The sequence below is a fragment of the Taeniopygia guttata genome, chromosome 1A (genome assembly GCF_048771995.1).
Source record: "Taeniopygia guttata chromosome 1A, bTaeGut7.mat, whole genome shotgun sequence".
NCBI lineage: Eukaryota > Metazoa > Chordata > Aves > Passeriformes > Estrildidae > Taeniopygia > Taeniopygia guttata.
In genome coordinates, this window is record NC_133025.1 from 61,375,917 (window position 1) to 61,396,350 (window position 20,434).

The 20,434-nt window shown below is 42.0% G+C and overlaps 1 protein-coding gene across 7 annotated transcripts in view; it reads left to right on the plus strand.

Annotated features, from left to right (window-relative positions):
* The window catches only part of LOC100227890 (fatty acyl-CoA reductase 1), a 118,838-nt gene that overhangs the window by 78,855 nt on the left and 19,549 nt on the right, over nt 1–20,434 (plus strand). For all 7 annotated transcript variants that reach the window (XM_030263396.4, XM_030263392.4, XM_030263395.4 and 4 more), the window contains 4 exons: nt 10,431–10,606; nt 13,445–13,624; nt 18,257–18,434; nt 19,550–19,594. In XM_030263396.4, the coding sequence (XP_030119256.1) occupies nt 10,431–10,606; nt 13,445–13,624; nt 18,257–18,434; nt 19,550–19,594 (579 nt within the window). The remainder of the gene's footprint in view (nt 1–10,430; nt 10,607–13,444; nt 13,625–18,256; nt 18,435–19,549; nt 19,595–20,434) is intronic.

Consider the following 20,434-nt stretch of genomic DNA (forward strand, 5'->3'; position numbering starts at 1 on the left):
CAAAAATGGGTTCTGCAACAGAAAAGCACAGAGGAAGATGGAGAACCAGTGCAGTACTAGAGTCCCCCCATCACAATTATGACTTCAGCAGTGAAGATGTGTTCGTGCTGTCGTGGTTCCCTCAGGCCGACAGGGATGGCACCACAAAACAATTGCAGAATCTCTCTTCAATCAAAACACACTAGTGGGCTTTTCATTTTCCTGTACAAGTGTGAGAAGCAGAAATGTCATGAGCTGAGCACAGAAAATCTGAGAACACCGAGGTTAGTGTTTTCTGTTACAAGTGCTTTGGAATTACAGGTGTGATTTGGTGGGAGGATGGAGGCTGAGACTGGCTGGGTGTGAGGCTGAGCATCCATCTGGAGGTGGGTTGAAGGCTGTCCCTGTTGATTGAAGGATAGAGCTGGTCTTTCAGCCTGGTGAGCCAAAGCAGGTTACCTTATGGGTTATAGGTTACTTTATAAGCCTGGCTCTGCCCTTTGAGGTCCAGGCTTGAGACATAACCTCAATTAAGAGATTATGATGATGTTAATTTAAGCAATACACTGTGAAGAGAGCAATACAGCAATTAAATGATAACTAATCTAAAAGCACACACAATTATAAAGCTACTAATTGTCATTACAATTATTATGAATTGCATCCAACTTCTGGTGAGTTATAGCTCTATCTCCCTAACTCCTTCAAGTCTACCCCTCGTTTCTCCACTGTCCCGCACCAACTCTTTTCAGATGAAGACATGATGGCAACTCCAGCAGGTTATCCACTAGGGGCCTTTTTGACATCACTGTGGATTGTATTCATCACCATTTGTGGGTGTCCACACTTCAGAAAACAAAACAAAACAAACCCCAAAAAGCTATGTCCTCTTTTATTTTGTACTTGATTTTATGTCTTCCTATTTTCTGTTTTTGGATGTTTGGTTTTTGGACCACACTGGCACATCACTTTGTCTATCCAAAATCCTCTCAGATAGACAATCTGTCCCCAGTTACTTTTTTTCCTAGTTGGTCCCATTATTGCTGTATTCATACTCCAGTTTGGTGGATTTTTTGTAGTGCTGTTCTTCAGGCAGTCTTGATTTGTATAGTTTTACTTACGTGGCTGACTTTGAAGACTTTGCACCACAAAACTCCCCTGCCAGCATCCAGTTCATGCTGGCATCATATTGTTTACCATATTCACTCACTAAGACAATTTTATTTTATTCTTGACTCTTCTACCCAGTTTTTATTAAACACAATCAGTTTCCCCTCTTGTGCATAGCCTGCATAACGCAGCACCAGAGCAGCCCATTTGTCACACTCTGGTTTTGTGCTCCTGCAGCTTGTTGTCCTTGAGCTGTTTTAATGGCTTTCCTCATTCTCAGGAGAAGCATTTCTTGGTGTTCCATCAGGACCTTCTGCATACACCTTATCATCTGTGGTGGCTGTAGTGTATGCTCTAGAGATCCTAACTTTACAACCACGTAGTGTGGGGCAGATCTTTAAAGTACTGGGATGGTTTTTTTTTAACCTGGGAATCTGGAAAACCAACAGGCTACGTCTACCAACAACTTCGGGACAGGGAAGTACTGTACTTCCCTCATTTAAATACATAGTTAGAATATATAGGATAGCCTATTGCAAGTATTATGTGCAAATATTGTGTATTTCTTACTTGTGTGGGTTGAGAGATGCATTTCAGTACCTCAGGATGGTTGGTTGGGTATGTTCTGTTTGTTTCTCCTCCTGCCACATTTTTTTCACTAGTAGATTAAAGCATTAAAAGAATTTATAACCTCGTGGGACCACAGCCAAGGACACAGGCTCATTACTGGTAATCCCTGCTCAGACAGATGGGGAGGCTTTGGTGTACAAACAGCTTTTTGTTGTTCATAGAATCATAGAATTTCCCAAGCTGGACAGGGCCCACAGGGATCATCAAATCGAACTCCTGGCACTGCACAGTTTAACCTGGTTGGAAACATTGCTCCTTTTGGTGGCACATGGCCAAGTGATTTGTAACACCTGAAGCATAATTAGGCCAAGTATTCACTTTGCTGCCTTGTATGGACTGGGTAACATAAAATTAGTTAGTGCAACCTAGGGCTGGAAGCTAAAGGCAGCAAGCATGAATTCCAGTTCACCTTACATGGATTATCCTCTTTGGTCTCCCTTGGAAGCAGTATGAGTTGAAAACATGCTTGCAGATAAAAGTAACTTCTCTCTTGATAGACGTATTGAAAAATGCATGCAAGTGTGAAAGATGTCTCGAGCCACAAATCCTGTGCTCAGAAAGCCTTAATATTCTGGCTTTAGCTGGAAGAATTAGAAGCGTGCCAGAGATGACAAGTTAGGCTTGTTGATTACCCTTCAGTAGTCTCTGAGGTGCCAAAGCCAGCTAAAACCTAAGCCTGGCTGAAGGACGCTTGGTACGGCTTTCTTGATCCTGTTTAAAACGTGTGTGTGTGTGTGTGTGTGTGTTTCTTTCCATACTAAAATAATTCAATTTCTCACTTGTTAAAAAAAACAAACAAACAAAAAACCAGAAAAAAACCAAACCAGAAAACTCACCAAAAAACCCCAACAAATCACAGATAAAAGTCCTGCCTGACTGCAGACAAAACTCATCTTTCCCTGCCAGGTGTGTGAAACATCATCTGACTTGTCTTTTACCATCAGGCCTGTCAGAACATTCTAGCAGGGTGCAACTGCAATGGCAGGAGAGGGAGAAACACTTCAGAGGGTGTAGCTGAGCCATCTGTGGCAATGCTCTGATCTTTGTACGGGGAAAAGAGCGACATCTGCTCCTGGCAGACGTGTTACCATCACAGGCTGACAGGAAATGGCCCTCCTGACAACAGGTATCTTTGTTGTGAAACAAGACAACACCTCCTGCTTGATGAGACCCAAGCAACTGGAAAAGGGAGGCTGCATGCCAAAAGGCTGCTACAGACTTCCTGGGACAACTCTGTCTTTTCCTTACATCCAAATAATTTGACAAAATTCAGTGGAATTGTTTTGGTTGTTTTTTTTTTTTTTTTTAATAACTTTGTTTTGTTTTTACCCATGGCCTGGAATTAGTGAATTTTAAGAATGTTCATTATGGGCAGAACTAATTGAGCCAAGCATTGTTCAAAATAAGTCTGTATTGTGAATAGCATGCAAAGAGGTTGGACTGAGAGAAAAGGTTTGAGCTGTGATTCTAGAGGGGCTTCTGCAACCATGTCCAAAATGTTTCTATGGATTCTTCTGAGAACTGGCCATAATCAGAGGCATTGTTTGCAGTTTGTCTCCAGTAGCAGGGGTACTTGCAGAGCCAGACTGTGCTGTAAGTAGATGACTCTATTTGGACAGATGGTTCTATCTTCTTAAAGAAGTTTTAATTTCCCTAAGCTGAAGGCTCCTTGGATGGAAATCAAGGATGACTTGTAATTGTCTTACTTCCTTGCTTGCTTGGAATAGTGACACTCCAGAAAATCAGTTTACAATGACTAAGACATCCTTTCTTAAATGTTTTCTTAGAGTATCAACTGTTTTCTTCTTCACTGGGTTGGTTTCCTGTTCATAAGGGTCCTCACTTCTAGTAGTGTCCCTGCTCTTCCAATCAGTCTTCTAAATTGCATTTGCTTTTGATAATCTCTCAGGGATTTTCCCATTTGCTTTCTCACTGTGTGTGCTGCCTGTAGCCTGACTGTGGGAATATGGTTCTACTTAAGGGATAGGAAGGGAAAAAAGCTGGTATTTAACAGGCTGGGGTACCAGAACTTAGGGCTTTTCTTTTAAGCACCCCTAAAAGAATTACGCTGTCATGATGAAGATAACAAAAATATATGTGGGATGACATAAGAAGGCCAAAATATTTGTGTCAGATGTGAGCACAAAAGAAAACTGCTGAAATGAGGTATTGTCCTAGGTAAATCACAAAATCATTGAATGGTTTAGGTTGGAATGGATCATAAAAATAATCCAGTTCCACTCCATGCCATGGACCTTCCACTATACCAGCTTGCTCCAAGCTCTGTCCAACCTGTGCCAGAGCCTCACCACCCCCACAGGGAGGAATTTCCTAGAAAATTCTATCTGAACCTGTTGATGAGAACAAGAGGTTGCTGAAAACGAAGTCCAGCACAGCACCTCTCCTCATTGGCTGCTCTATCACCTCAAGAAGGAAGTCCTCATCAACGCATTCCAGGAACCTCCTGCAAAACTTCCATCTTTAATTGATTGTACTGTTTGACACATCCATAAATTCAATATCCTTAGCATGAATTTCAGTCACTGAGACCAGCTGGCACAAAGTGGCTCGTACTCATGCCAGAAAAATTTCTTACCTTCCAAGGCATCACGGCCACAGGTAGGATATCTGTTGGGAAAAGCCCTGATTCCAGGCTAACTCCTCACTTGTGACCGGTGACTTGTTCTTTTTTCTGGTAATCTTCTAGCACAGTTCATTCTAGGAGAGTGAATTATTATTCTGCTGTACTCATTCCCAGGTGTTCAGTTCTCTACACTTGAGTGCCCTCTCACTGCAATGTTTGAAGAATTTTTGTCTTTTATTTGAGTAGCTTTAAATCTTTGGTGCATTTTTCTTTATTTGTTCAGCTTCTGCTGTGTGTGACATGAAAGGATTTTTAGCTCCCTTTACCCTTTTAATTAAGGTGCACTTTAGTGCCCACATTACCCCTGATTGTCTTAATGGTGATGTTCTGTGCTTGCTGCCTCAGGAGGACAGGGTGAGGAAGTGCAGGACACCCACCCTAGGCTGCCATTCCTTTGGAGGAGCTCCTTGGAGGGACCCAAGTTCAGAAGACTCTATCTTAAGATTTGTCTAGGAGCTGAATGGCCCAGATATTTTGTCCTTGAAGCAAAATTTGGAATTGCATCCCAGCACTGTGTTTTATACAGTGCTGCCTCCTCTGTGTCTGTGTGACAGCCAATATGCTCTCAAATTAGAAAGTAGATTTTGGTAATTTCTTTAACTATCTTTCCAAGTCTTTCTTGATGATTTCTAACTACATCTGCAAAGAGTGGGAGTCTGTGTTTGACACAGCCCCTAGTCCTGGCTGGTTAGCCTGAAGTTCCTAGGTGTCCAAGCAAATCTGGCAGTGAAACTTTGAAAAATCTGTGATTAAGGGCAATGGGTATGGAAAAGCAGATAAAGATCCTATGTCTAGATAACTTTATACTTACTGATATTTCCAAGTCCATACAGTGATTCTCAAAGCCAGTGGTAATCAATTCTGCAAAGCAGGAACTGGGCAAGGGCATGGGGATTGCTGACGTGCTTTGGCAATTGACTCCTATTGGAGCACAGTTATGGAAAAGGGTGAGAAGGAAACCAGTCCTAGGAAATGTCTGGGAATCCCTGCACTTACATTCTTCCCCATCAAACACCAGTGCTGATCTCAAAGTACCACCCAGAGGCACCAAGAACATCTGTGATAAACATCAGAAAACTCCTTGTTCTATCCATGACTCTTCCACCCACAAATAAGATAGCACTAGAGACCAGGGAAAGCTTTTCCGTCTCTCAAATCCCTCATGCTCCTGTCCACAGTGTCTGGTTTGGACAGTGTTCCAGATTCACTGCTGTGTAATTCGAGTATTCTTGCTAGAAAACAGCAGGCTTGGTCAGCAGCCAGTTTTCAAGGAAGCTGGCTATTCAAAACCACATCCCAAATAGCTGGATATACATATTAGTCTTAGCTGAGCTTTACTGAAACTTTCTGTCCCTCTTTTTGTTTCTGTAGTCTTCATCTTTTTTAGTAATCAGCTGTTTTGTTTACTAGGTGTTGGTGATGGGTCCTGTATTTCCACTACATTAGCACTACTCAGGGGAAAGTAATAGCTCTGGATTGAAGCATAAAGCCATTTGTTTTTCTGTAATGAGGGATGCTCTGCTGCCTGCTTTCCCACTGATGAGATGAATTATGCTTTATTTGCCTTGAGAAAAACTGTACTTAAAAGCAATTTTCTGAAGAGGAAATGAGGCAGAGAATGCAAAAAGGGGGGAAGAAAAGGCTCTGTCCCAATTAAAGCTCCCTGATCTGATTTTCACACATTTTTTGACTGAATAATCCTGGTGTTTATTTCTGGAAATCTACCAGGCTAAAGATTAATTGCTGGCTAATTACTTTGAAGCTGCCCAGTTACATCTCAAATTTGCTACAATGGCAATTCTAAAATAGTGGTGTACCTTCCTTTATTAAATGTATTGGAGAATTTTTATCAATGGCAAACACAAGTCTGATAAACCCTTTTAGTAGGACTAAACTGCAGACATCAGGTGTTTTTTAAGAGTTGTTTGCATGACTTTGGTGCCTTCAGTAGTTTAAATTTGTGATGATCACTTGTATATTTATGATGCTGTCATTGAAATCACTGAGGGATGGATGCACACCCTGGGGAGTGTTATTTTGTGTATTTATATATAGGCTGTTCCCTGCATTTGTACACAGTGCTCTTTTCAGAAGAGGGATTTCAAACACCCTGGGTTTAAAATTGCTCTATACAGCCAGTGCACACCTTTTTCTTTGAAGAAATTTTTGCCCTGATATTTTATCCTTTGGCCTGTGTCTCTCTTAGTATAAATTATATATTTTCTTCCCAAGGAGCAATTCTTGCCTATATTCTCCCAAATCATGCTAAGCAATCCCTTCCATTTCTTTATATGAGAGGTGGAAGCTTTTGGCACTTTTTTTTTTTTTTTTTTTTAATTGAGCTCTCTCAACCTTAATGTTCTCATTGGTTTGCCATTTATGAGTTCCATTTTGTGGAAATCCTCTGGATTTTCTTCACTTTTATGTTTGTCATACAGTAATGCCTTGAAATGTTTGTCTTGTAATGTAAAATACCAATCCTCCTAGAGAAGCCTGATTTCCTGGCACCTGTTAAACACACCTGAGATAAAGAGGTTGCCTATCTTGGCCACACTTAAAAACTTGATGCTTTCTGGGTCAGTCACCAGTCACCACTGCCCACCAGTGCAGTGGGGTAGAGGGAGATCCAAGGGTACTGTCCAAAAAAGAAAGGACTGCCCAAGCTGTTGAGAAGGCTTTGACAAGACTAAGCTTGTGCAAGCTCTTTTTTTAAAGTGGACCATCACTTAGGCACTCTACTTTTCATTACTTTGTATTTGCTTCACTGAAAATGCCTCCTGAGGAAGATGCAAAGCCTTTGGCATTTTGCACTGCTCGGTGGTTCCTTTATTTTTCAGCTGTGCTGTTCCACAGATGGGCAATTTGCCCTTTCTTTGAGGTTTTTGTATCTTTGTGGCATGGAAAAAATTTCTGATTGAAGGATTGGTAGGCAGAAACCTCTCTGAATTATTATATACTTCAAGGCAAGAGCAGGGAACACCAAGAGCTGCAGATGTCCTTTGGAAAGGGAGGTCAGAGCTTAGGAGGGCAGGAAGAGAGAAAAATGTCCATCAGACACACTCAACTAGAATGCTGGGAGAAATTCCAGATGTCCTGTTTTCACATTTTTGACAATGTATAGTGAAAACACAGATACTTGATTAGTGTTATAAACAGGAATTGCCTGATTATAAAATGAGAAATAAGAAATTCTCCCCTCTATTGAGGGGCAGAACAGCCCATGCTGAACTTATATCTATTCTGAGTTGAAGAATGGGAGTAGCAACATTTGGATGCTCAAAAAGACACTGAAATCAGGGTAATATTATTACTGATTTCCCTCAGTTTCTGTGATGTTGGACAACTTGAAGTCAAAGACCTTTCCTTTCTCTTCACAGATTTTGTGGCAATCTTTGTATCCCTTCAGAAGTGCTGCTGACCTGGCCAGTCTTTACATGTAATTTCAGCAGTACATCAGGCCAGTCCACTGACTGTGTTTTATATTTGCATATGGCTTCTGAAAAGAAAAGACAGAACAATCCTTAGGCCTCACACAGTTACTGGGGATTTATCATTTATGTTCTTGGTGAGTTCATCAGAATCTAGAGATGCAATTAAAATTTACCTTCAGACTAAGCATCATCTTTATATTAAGTACTCCTTGAACTGCAGGAAGCAGTATAAAATAAGCTGCATTTATTTTGCTTTTAAATCTTCCCTCGTTTCCCTGTTAAGCACTGACAAGTCTGAATCCTCAGCTTCCATAAAAGAAGCAGCAGACTTTCATTAAACAGCTGCTCCCATTATCTGATTTAATGGTGACAATGTACTGAATGTTCCTGTGGTGCAGAAGGTTTCCAAAGCAGTGTGCTGACTTGTGTGCTTGCATTTGGAAATTGCCTTCATCCTTCAGAGGAATGCAGTGAATCATTGGAGGGGATGAAAAGCTGCAGCAGCTGAGTGCCATGTGGTAGCAGCAGGCACAGGAGCCAAAGGGGATATTATCTGCAGTGGGAGTATCAGGAGGAGATGTAGGAAGAATTTAGCTGTCCAAGGCTGGCACTGCAGAAATACTACTCTTACTTTATATGCCATGACAGAATTGACAAAGGGCTGATTCATTCTTTCTCTGCCTTTGCATTACTTATGCCAAACAAGAAGAAAATAACTCTCATTTCGTGGCATTTTGCACTCTCTTTGCAACAGAACAAATGCAAACAAATATTTCTGAGAGTCCTACAAGATAGCTTTGGTCTCACATGTGTTCTCTGAGAAATCTTTCCATTTTGTGTCCCATTAGGGTTTGCTGTCATCTCTCAGGAGATGATGCATGTTTGGAGAGCCAGTGTAGCATCTTTTTAGAAAACAAGCTTTTTGCAGACATTAGGGCTGTCAGTGCCTGGAAATTCAGTTCCTACAGTCCAGCCAGCTCTCACCAGCACCTTTGCCCATTAATAACTCTGTCTAGAGATCTATTTTCTGGCCTAGCACACTGATGAAAGGTGTGTGCACTCAGGTGCAGCTGAGAACAGTGAAACAGCTTTGTCCTGTCCTAACTTGCACTGAAGTTTCATGTTTATGAAGGATGTGCAGCTGTGTGGCAATTTAAAATAAGTATAGAGTGTAGTGCATAATGGAGAAGCTAATGATACTTATATCACCTCCTTATCCCTAAGAGCCTCAAGGTTTATCTAGATTTGCTTGTCAGATAAGCAGAAAGATGATAATCCCTTGGTCAAACAAAAAAAAAAAAACTGCTATTAGGATAAATTTAATCTTTCATGTGTGTCTTAGTATGTTTAATTTATGTCACACAATTTCTGCTTGTACATAAGCCCTGGGCATGTGAAAGGCTGAAGAAACTCTAAGAAAACAAGAGGCCATGGTAGTAAAGGTATTTCCAAACTCCTCAGTATTCCCCTCCTCTGTAGCCTACTGGTGTGTAGGCTACAGAGGAGGGGAAACAGCCCAAAAACACAGAGCTACTGCAAATCAGTTGGTCCATCCTCCTTCCCCAAGGCAGGTTCAGCTGTTCCCTGCCTTTCCTGGCACTGCTTATATAGAGAGCTCTTAAAGGTGTCCAAAGGTGGTGTGATTCATCCTTTGTATCCCTCAGTAATCTCTCTCAGTATTAGGTGTTCCTGACAGTAGACTTGTTACCTTGGAGGCGTGATTATCCTTTGGAATCTAGATAATACCTCTTCAGATTCCACACCCATTCTATTCGATTGATTCTTTCTACCTTTCATGATGTCACTTTGTTCCACCCCACCCCCCCCCCCCCAAAAAAAAGGAAGGATCTTTTTGTACTTAACAATTTCTATTAATTCAGTTGAAATAGCTCAAATATAATTATGCAGAAATGTGTCTTGAAGAGAGCTACAGATCATACTTGTAGGAAAAAAAGGGCTGGAAGATGGCTTGAGAGGCCAACCAGCTCCACACATGTTAAGTTATCCAAAACTGCTGGTGGCACTCGGCAGCTTCAACACTGGGGATTATTGGGATGCCCCATCCTTCCATCCCAAAAGCAGATCCCCACTGGACTCCTCCGACATGAACAAAGAGTGACAGCAGTAGACAAGGAGCAGCAAAGGAAGAGGAGGAGGAGCAACCAGTTGGCGATCTCAGCTGGCTCCTGACTTTACTCAGTTCCCCTCCTCTCTGCAGGTCCTTTGTAGAACCATTTAGCCTGGGTAAAGCTGCACAGGTTTGTTTTCCCACACCATACTCTGCCCTCTTGCTCTTTAGCTCATGTTTTGGTCCTACAGGCGGCCCTTGAGGTCAAGTAGCAAGTGGTTGCAGATGTGGACACAGAGGAATTTTGGTGGCTGTCTGAGGAAATGAATGGTGGCAGAGAAGATTCATTAATCTCTTCAGAGCAATGTTTTACGATCTATATTTTTGTCCTGTTTCCCTTGGGAGGGAACAAGTGAATGGACTGTTTTATCCTCTCAGCTGTGTGGCCCCAGACAGGAATTCTCTTTTGTGCCAGTTGCATTGATTGATGGAATCAGACTGGCTTCTAATCAAAGCGATCTCAGCCGGCCTAATTCCGTACCTGATCTCTCTCTGTTTGTGCTTCAAGGTCTTTGACAGGGTCCGAGAAGATTGCCCTAATTTCCACGAGAAGATTAAGCCTATTAATGCTGAGCTCACTCAGCCCAAGCTGGCCATCAGTGCTGAAGACGAGGAGGAGCTTCTGACCCGGGTCAATGTTGTCTTCCACTGTGCAGCCACAGTTCGCTTTGACGAGCCCCTCAAGTACGTCCTGCTTTTCTGTGTTTCTGAGCGGGATCAGGGCGTGCTTTGGCTCTGCCCAGAGCATCCCTTGCATGGCTGCAGCGCTGCTTCCTCCTTCCATGTGGTTCTGTGCTGAACACGGGAGGGGTGGTATGCTCTGAAAATGTGTGTGTGTGTGCATGTCAAAAGGGAACTGTCTTGGCCTAGTCCCACAGAACAGAAGGAAGAAGCGCAGGATTGGGTTGTAATACCGTAAGGGAGTTAAGTATGACCTAAAACTGGGTTGGGGAAAAGTGTGGTTTAGGTCATCAGGGAGATGTTTTGGCAGAGCTGCAGGCAGCTTGAAGGGAAACTGTGCTGTGTCTGTCTCTAAAGCTGGTGTTGTTAATGGCCTTTCTTTGTCACCGAGTAGCTGGAGAGGGAAATGAGCTGTGGTTTGAGAAAACAGCCCATCTCTACCTTTAAAACACCCAGCTCTCGCTGTAATTAAATGTTTACAATAAATGCTCGGTTTCTGAAGGAGTTCCCTTGGGAGTGCCTGTCCCAGGCAGGCTTTTCCATTTAGAAAAACCAGCAGAAATGAGCCACTGAAACAAGATTAGATGTGTAAATGCTTCTGTGCAGATTATCCATTTCAACAAACCCAGGTGGATGATCTGCATTGCCAGAAGCTCATAGTCTTTTGAAAAAGCACTAAAGCTGTCATAGTAGAAAACACAATTCGTAATATCAGTCTTTATTTGCTCATAGGCTAAAGAGATAGCCACAATGTCCACCATAAATATTTGCTTTTTAGAAAAACTAATTAGAGAAACACCAGAAAGAAAGCAGCTCTTGATGTGATCTTGAGCCAATACGTAAGTAGCCACAAATGTTCTTAAATCAATGCACAAATGAACCCACTTTAAAAATAAGTCTCAGTGGCATGAAGCATCAAAGGGAAACTGCATTTTTAATATGGAGGATACCTAGAAAGAAGCTAAAAGTTTAAAAGCTCATCAGCTTACAGGCAGTGGAGAAACTAAAGATTGATTGTATGTGATCTGTCAAAATCTCTCTAACAGAACAAGGAAAATGGTGATTAGAAGGCAAAATATGAGAAGTTCTTCAACTCAAATTATTCCTGACTGAATAATAAAATATATCAGATGGGTAAAAGTTTTAGCAAGCTAAATGTGAAAGCACAATATTGCTGCTTAATTAAGAATTTTGAGCAGCAACTTGATGATGACAGAAAATTATTTTTTCAACATGGCAGAAGCTCTAAAATTACAACAATATATGTAAAGCAAATAGATAAGGAAGGGGGCAAAAGCATTGCTGTCAAGATACTGGAGAAGCAGCAGTGGAGGCACTAAATGAATTATTGGTATCAACATGCAGTACATTTAGAGAATTCTCCCGATGGAGAGGGCAGAAATCTCAGAAATTGTGTTACATTGAAATATTAATAGATGCTGGTTTAATAGAAATAGGAAAAAAAAAACAAACAACAAACTGCCAGGGTTAGATGATATTCCCTTTGATGGCTAAAGGAACTCTGAGCAACTCAGCAGAAATCCATGCTAGGCCCATATTATGAGCACAGTTCTGTTCATCACTTCTCAGAAGGGATACAGTCAAACAGAAATGTGCATGGAAAAGTTAGTTTTGTCTGAAGGGTAGCTCAGGTAGAAGTATTCATCCTGCTAGAGGGTAGGAGAAAATAGAAATCTACAGTAAATGCTTCACTTTAATAGCAGTGTGTAAAAAGAAGGGTATCTCTAGCTTTATATACAGTGAACCAAATATTGATTATACTCTTCAGCTGATGTTTTCATTCCTTTGGACTATTTACATTTTCTCTTCAACATAATTAAGTTTTTTTAGTGTACACTGTGCTTGATAGCATAATTCCTAACATTGTACATACCTTTGAAAGCTTCTACTCCTGGGCTGAGCAGATTGCATATTCCTAAGTCTTCTCCCTTCTGTGCAGGAAAGTGTCTCTATTCCAGTACAAAGCATGCAACAGAGTCTGCTGGTTGAGATGTGTTGCAGATTGTCTCTAGGACAATTTCTAGCTATGCTGAGTGCTTGAAGGTCAGCCTTGCTAACCAGGACATTCTTTCTCTTATGTTTATCACTTCTCATCTCCATTCCTTTGGAACCTAAGCTGTTATCTATAATGGTGTCTTCTTTGATTATGAGTAGCTCCAAACTGAATGAGAGTAGGTTTAGATTTGATATTAGGAGAAAATCCCTTACTTTAAGGGCGCTGAGGCCCTGGCACAGGGTTCCCAGAGCAGCTGTGGCTGCCCCATCCCTGGCAGTGTCCAAGGCCAGGCTGGATGAGGCTCTGAGCAACCCGGGATAGTGGAAGGTGTCCCTGCCCATGGCAAGGGAGTGGGACTGGAAGATCTTTAAGGTCCCTTCCAAGCCAAGCTATTCTATGATGCTATGAAACTGTTTTTCTGGGCCCAGTGACCCTTTCCTGCTTTCTGAAACTGTGTGTTCCTCTGGTTTAGCAGTGGTCCCTCCAGAGAACACTGAATGTGTACCGTAGGAACCACAGTGCCTCAGGGCTTAGAAATACATGTTTGAGAGAGGGGCGGCCAACATGTCACATTTAGAGATGTTAGTGAAGTCTTACTTGTGACCCTTCAAATCAAGTAAAAATATTTGAGAGACATTCAGTGTCCAGAACAGAAAATCCAACAGTATTGCTTTCAGAGCTGGTTTCACACTTGCATTTCAGTGACACTTTCTGCTCCACCTGCTCTCCCTGACTTCCCTTGCCACGATGAGGCTTGGATAAAGCTCAGCCTTTATAATATTCCCAGTGAAATGCCTTCTGCTCATTCCCCCTGTGTTCCCTAGGCATGCCCTGCAGCTGAACGTGATGGGCACGCAGCGGCTGCTGGAGCTGGCCCGGCAGATGCGCAACCTGGAGGCCTTCATCCACATCTCCACTGCCTATGCAAACTGCATCCGGAAATGCATCGAGGAGATCATCTACCCACCCCCAGCCGAGCCCCAGAAGCTCTTCGATTTAGTAGAGTAAGTAGGAGCCACGTTGCCCCTTCCAGTGCTGCCTTTCCTCCATCCTGTGGCAGACCTTGGAGCCGTTTGCAGAATCGGCTGGGATTTCTGTCTGAGGTGCTGTTATTGCTGTTTCTTTGTGGTTTTTTAAAGACTGATTTCATCAGAGTCCAATATCAATTTCTGCAGGAGTGTATTTTCTGCCAGGAATGGAATTGCTGCTTTCTGTAACATTCAGCTCTGCTGCTGCCTTAGTAGGAGCTGATTTTTTGTTCCATACCCCTTTTTTCTTTTTATCTTTTCAGCTTCCCAGCATTGTTTCCACTTCTTTCAGAAATCCTGTGGTATTTAACTGGAGTTATATGGAGATGAGTAAGAAACAGGCTTTTTTAGACAGGTCAGTGGGAATCATTTAGGTTGGAAAAGACCTCTAAGATCACCAAGTCCAAGATTTTACTGATCACCACCTTGTCAAATGAACCAGAGCACAGAGTGCCACATACTGTTGGGTTTTGAACACTTACAGAATTGGTGACTCCACCACATCCTTGGGGAGCCCCTTCCAATGCCTGGCCACCTTTTCAGTGAGGAAAATCTTCATGATTTCCACCTGAACCTCTCCTGGTACAGCATGAGGCAATGTCCTCTCAACCCGGATGAGAATACAGGGCTTTGATGAAACACCAAAAAAAACTTGGTTAATTGAATTTACCAATATAAAGAATAATTAGAAAGAATAACAAAATCAGCTGATAAAGGTCCTAGGAGACATTCTCCTTAAAAGAATTTTCTCACAACTGTTAATGTGTTTTCATTCATTTTCTAGTGGGTGATATAAGCAACTGATCTGTGATCTATTAACACAAAGAGCTGGTATAAAATCTTTATTCTTGATTTAGGGTAATGGAAGAAGAAATTAATTAATGGTCACTAAGAGATCAGACCACTGATTTTTTTTTTTTTTAATAAAAAAAGCTTGTCTTAAGAAATAATTTAATTGCCTAAGCACTACTCCAGGGAAGCTAGTACAAACTAGTTTTTCTATTTGAATTTTTCTAGTAGCCCATATTCTTGGTTATGTTTACTTCCAGCTAGTAGTCATCAATCATTTATCATTTATTCAGTAAGTGGAAGATGATAAAAAACTTGAGAAATGTCGTAGTGCATTAGAGCAGTGAGCTCCCTGGCCCAGTATCTTGCCCTCAAGACAGTCACTGGGAGATGTTATTTAGGGTAACTGGATACGCCTTTCTGTTCCCCTCACAGAAACCTGAAGAGTCTAAGCCTTTTTACTGTCTCCTCATGTGCTGATGGATCTATCTTGGTGCTGATGTTAGCTGTCCTTCCTCTCTACCTTTTCTTTAACTCTACTCCCGTTGCAGTCGCTCCAAGTTTTATTTAAACAGCTTCAAAATTGCACCACTGGTTTCATTCTCAGTACCTGATGATGGCCAGCATTTAGTTGATTTTTTTTTTTTTGCCTGCTGCAAATAGGCATGCACTGACATGGAGGTTTCAGAGCTGTCTGCTGTGATTCAAGAGCTTTTGCTGAGCTACAGTTGCCAGTTCTGAGCTCAGCAACTTCTAGCACCAGTTCTGATAGACTGCTTTTCCCTAAAAGTGAAGCTGCTCTGTCATCTTTTTGCCCACTGACTCGGTTTTGTGTTCTTTGGTGTTCATCGCTGTCAAGATTCCATTTCACTGTCCTAAAAAGCTTGCCATCACTTGGAACTCTGAAAACAATTAGTGTTGATGGCTCAGATTTAAAAAAAAGACTGCACTACAGGTCTGATTGCTAGTCAGAAGTGTGCAGAAGGGCTTGGCTACCTCAGAGATTGTTACTTCAGCTGCTTCGTATAAAACACTAAGAATTTATGTATCATAGCTTGAAAATGCAGCAGAGAGGATCATGTTTGAGATGCACCTTTAATATTTGCCATGTAAGTGAAAGAAATAGTGTGTGGATATCAGGGTACAGAAGGTTTCAGAGGAAATTGAAAGGTATCAGAATTTTACCTTTGAAGAGGAGGGAGGGGAAGCAGACAAGGAAATATAAACTGCCTTCAAAAATGGGGAGAAGTACAGGTTATCTTTTGCATCAGCCAGCTGTGGATGATTCCTTTCACAGCCAACCCTTGTCTTAAGATCCTGCTCTTGCAAGTGCTTTATGAGGAATAATTGAACAACTGGATGCAATAACAGATCCATTTAACAGTGCTTTTGGCCATGCACTTGATATATGCTTAAAATTGCTTACTTCAGATCTCAAGGAGGACTCCCAGCTGTTTCTTTTTCTGCTCTTCTCCTCCTGTTACATCTTGCTGTTTCAGTATTCTGATATTTAACCTGCAAGTAAACCCCGAGGTTAAGCTGTGTAAACCAAAAGTCACACTTCTAAGTGTTGCCAGGCCAATAGGGGAAACATATAATCTGCTGCATCAAGCATGGTTTGCCTTAATCTAAAGCTGGAGGAAATCAGCTTTGAAGGGTGTGCTGAGGTAAGGAGCACAGCACACAGAAAAGTCTGTCCTGGAGCTGTGGGTTGGTTATTGCAGAAAATACAGATCCATCATTGCTTACAACAAGGAGTCTTACTAATGCAAAGTCATTAACACAGAAAGTTTTGTTTTCCTGTGGCAGAGTACTTTGGTGCATATAATGGAGAAGTTATTAATTGTTTAATTTGCATTGTTGGCTTGGAAGGGGCAGATGCAGCAGTAAAGTTCTGCTAACTCACAGAAGCAGCAGCTTTTGTGAGTTAGCATTCCAGAATATTTAATATAGGTCACAGAGCAGTTCTCCTTGCTGAAGTGTCAGCTCCACCTCCCTGATGGGAATGTTGGTCCATAAAATCACCTGGCAGGCTGGTGCCCTTGGGACAGATCCTCAGGTAATGCTGAGACCTCTCTGGAAGGATGAAGACAAGAGGAAATTACCTCTGCTTGTACATCTACATCTGTCTTTGCTTTGTGAGAATGCAACCCCTTATTATGAAAATTTAAAAAATAAAAAGAGAAGGGGAAAAAGATTTGCGCACAGCTTAACCTGAGTTCCCAAATGAACTTAGTCTTCCTCCAGGCTCTGCAGAAATAGCCATCTCCTCTTGGTAGGCTGGTAATTAGCTACTCCACAGATTCAAACAATAGCAGTTTAGCTGAGACTCTGAGGTTCAATGGCTGCCTAAGCGGCTTTGCAAATTATGTCAATCCTATGTGCTTGTAACCTTTGTAGAGTTCATATTTTATGTTTATATGCTTTCTTCTGCCTTGTTTCTGCTGCACAGGACCAGGCTTGCAAAGGAAGGTGTTTATGTCTCCATAGGGCTTTTTTATTTAAAGAAAAAATTCCTATGTACTACAAGTTGTCAGATTTTTAATGCATTCCAAAACCGAGAGATTTGTTGCATCCAGCCCTCCCCTGTGAATCAGTGCTTCCTCATACAACAGTTTCCCATCTGTGCCCAATGAGAGTCATCTGAAAAGTGCTGTGCCACCTGAGCCACCATGTCTTTGAAAGGTTGACAGGATCAAGCAATTTTTCAGGTGTGGCAGTCAGCATCGTATTTCTCTTCCGTTGACTTCTGCCTTTCTCTGAAATCCAAGACAAGGAGGGGTGAAGTGAGGATCTGCAGGATGCAGTATCCTTGCAGTGCCCCTGGGAAGAGTCCACGCCTTCAGACTGAACTTTAAGTCCGTTGACTTAATTACAAATTGGATTATAGGAGCTAATCTTTGATTCTGTGGTGTAACCCCAGGCTGCCGGGAGCCTGGCAGGGACTGGCAGCAAGGGCTCTGGAAGCACAGCCAGTTCTTGTCCTTTACACCCAGATGCTGCCAGGACCTATGAGCTCCTGGTGCTGTGCCAGGGAAGAGCCTTTGGATGTTAGGCCCTTCCTGCAGCTCCGTGGTGATAAGGGCTGCTTTTTAAAAGCTATCTGCATAACTGCTTCTGGTGGATTAGATACTTGAATACCTTCAAACCTTCAAAAAATAAAAACCAACTTGGGTTCTTTTAGGTTTTTTTGGTGGTTTGGTTTTGCTTGTTTCTTCTTTTTTTTTTTTTTTTTTTTTGAGAACCAGCAGTTTCCTGTGTGAACAAACCTGTGGTAAGCCTGCTAGAAGAAACATCTAACACTGCAAATGATGGAAAACCGCTGTTGGAATAATACCCCTGCAGGATGTTTTTCCAGCTTTTGAGACCTTTGTGTTGTTACGTGACTTGCTAATTCAAGGGAACCCGGGATATCCTGAAACATATTTGGGAGTATACAGGGACTGTGTTGGATAAGGATGAGAACTGCCTAGTGGGATTCCTATCTGGGAGAGCTCTATCAGGCTGTAGATCGTGGCAATATTTCTGTTACAGACTGCAGTGAAGCATTACCCATGCAAGAGATTGCTCTGAAGTGAGTTTGTAGAGGTACCTGAATTGCAACGGGGCATTGGAGCATGAAGCTCACCAGGGTTTATTTTGCACCTTGAAGACAAAAGTAACTTTCTCCCACAGAGCAGTTTTAAATCCAAACCTTAAATATCTTTGACTGGCTTAGCTTCTGTTTCAGGTGAGGATTCCTGTCTCACTGGTCTCTTTTGCCTGAATCTTTTTCTCTCCCTGCCTCGTGAATGATGACTTTCTCCTTGTTACCTGTAGGTGGTTGGATGAATCCATCATTCAAGACATCACACCCAAGCTGCTTGGGGAGTGGCCCAACACTTACACCTACACCAAAGCCTTGTCAGAGTACCTGATTCAGCAAGAGAAAGGAAACTTGAACATTGCTATCATCAGGCCATCCATCGTGGGAGCCAGCTGGCATGAGCCTTTCCCAGTAAGCATGAATACACAATTCCTAACCTAGAACCTTTGGATATAACTGGAGCTGTGATACTGTCAGGAATCTGTCCCTCCTTGTAGCAATGTCTTGAGAAACAGATATCCATAGTTCACAGGGAGATGCGTGGAAGAGGTGGAGATCCCGTCCTGGAGTGGAACAGTGAGTCTTCTTCAGCACCTTAGAACTGTGAAAAGACTACATTTAAGCAATAATAACAGGAGCTGGGACAGTTATGGTGCAGCATGCTGGGCTTGCAATTGATTGTCCATTCAGGCACACCAGGAGAGTTTCTGTGCTCAAAATGTGGGATCTGAGGGTCCGTCATACGCCTGGTGCATTGTGGTTGAGGTACAAATGTCAGGCACTCTGTAATTAAATGCAGCTGTACATTGGAATGAGATAATTCATTAAGCTAAATATACCAATAGGAATAGCGTGCCCTAATATTGCAGCCAAATTGGAAAGGCAGCACAAAGTCACCTTTGGCTTTCACGCAGCCTGAAGTGTGCCAGAGATGGCTGAGATACAGCCAAGGCTCTGGGCCAAGCTCCCCATCTTGGAAAGACAAAGAGCTCTGTTTGCTGTCACAGCCTGTTCCAGGTCAAACAGCTCCTCACTGCTCTGAACTCCAGCTCCCACAAGTGGCAGCTTCCCTGACCTGAAGTAGGATGGGATTCAAAAGGAATGTTGTGGTTTGGTTTGGGGATTTTACTCTTCCTTGCTATAGAAGTTAGCTGGAGTGACCAGATTACCCTTGGTGACAGCTGCATGTTGTTTGTCAAGGGTAAATATCAGTCCAGCTGTTTTCAGCAAGTGTGGCAGCACCAAGATACTGTGGTGTTTAAAACCAGACTTTATTCCTGAGGCTAGGGAATAGGAAAGAAGTGGTTTCTAAGAACAAACCTTGATTCTGTTGTTGATGAGTAAATTGCAGGCAGTGCATCCCCTGGTACTGGTTGACATCCTGGCAGCTGTCCTAGATGGGCTGGCATCCATCTAAACTAGTGTCTCCTTCCTTCTTTGTCTACACCACACCACTGTCATTATTCAGAAGCTTGTGTAAGCAGTACATCACTGAAAGGAACACTAATCATTCTTCTTTTCCACAGGGTTGGATTGACAACTTCAATGGGACCAGCGGGATATTTATTGCGGTATGTCTGGTTAAGCTCCCCTTAGAGTGGAGTTTGAGTTACTAAAATAGCAATTCTGATGTTACTCTACAGCCCCACTTAGAAACTGTGTGCAGGAGAGGGCCACAGGAGTTTTCTGAGTCTGGGAGAAAGATGTCACCCACTTGGCACACATCTGTCAGCTGGTAGGAATCACAGGATGGTCTTTTTGTGTTGAGCTCGAAAAAGGACATTGACAGACTATTCATGTTGCTAGTTTGCTAAAAGATGAATTGCAGTTCCTAAAAACCCTGAAAAAAATAAAGGTTTGGACACATTCAGCAAATTTTCAAAGAAAAGGCCAAAGATGTGTCCTTGAAATGAGGGTAATCTTTTGAATCTTTTAACACAACTTTAGTTTCTAGGCCAGGTTACCACATTGTCAGTACAAGGCAGCAGCATTTATAATTCCATTTGTCTCTGTGTGCATTGTTTCCAAATCTACTGCTATAATTTGTTATACTTACACAATACCAAAATTCTGGCTCCCACTTGCCACTGCTTTGTACAGGATTTCTCTCTGTACAGACTACATCTAAATAATACGTATTATTGATTCTGACTCTGTCAGTCACATGGATAATTCACTATATTTTTTCCTAACTTGATAAAATATTCCCTGTAAGATGAAAATAATCATTACAATTAATACATTACAGGAGTAAAGTTGCATACCTTTTCTCCTGCCTTATAATTTTTTTTTGTTCTGAATTAAAATCACTGCCTTAGGTTTCTCTGTCAGTACATAACGCTGTATAGCTCTGGGCAGATATTTCTGTTAATGTATGTCCAACTTCATTACTTTGTCAAATCTATGTTCTA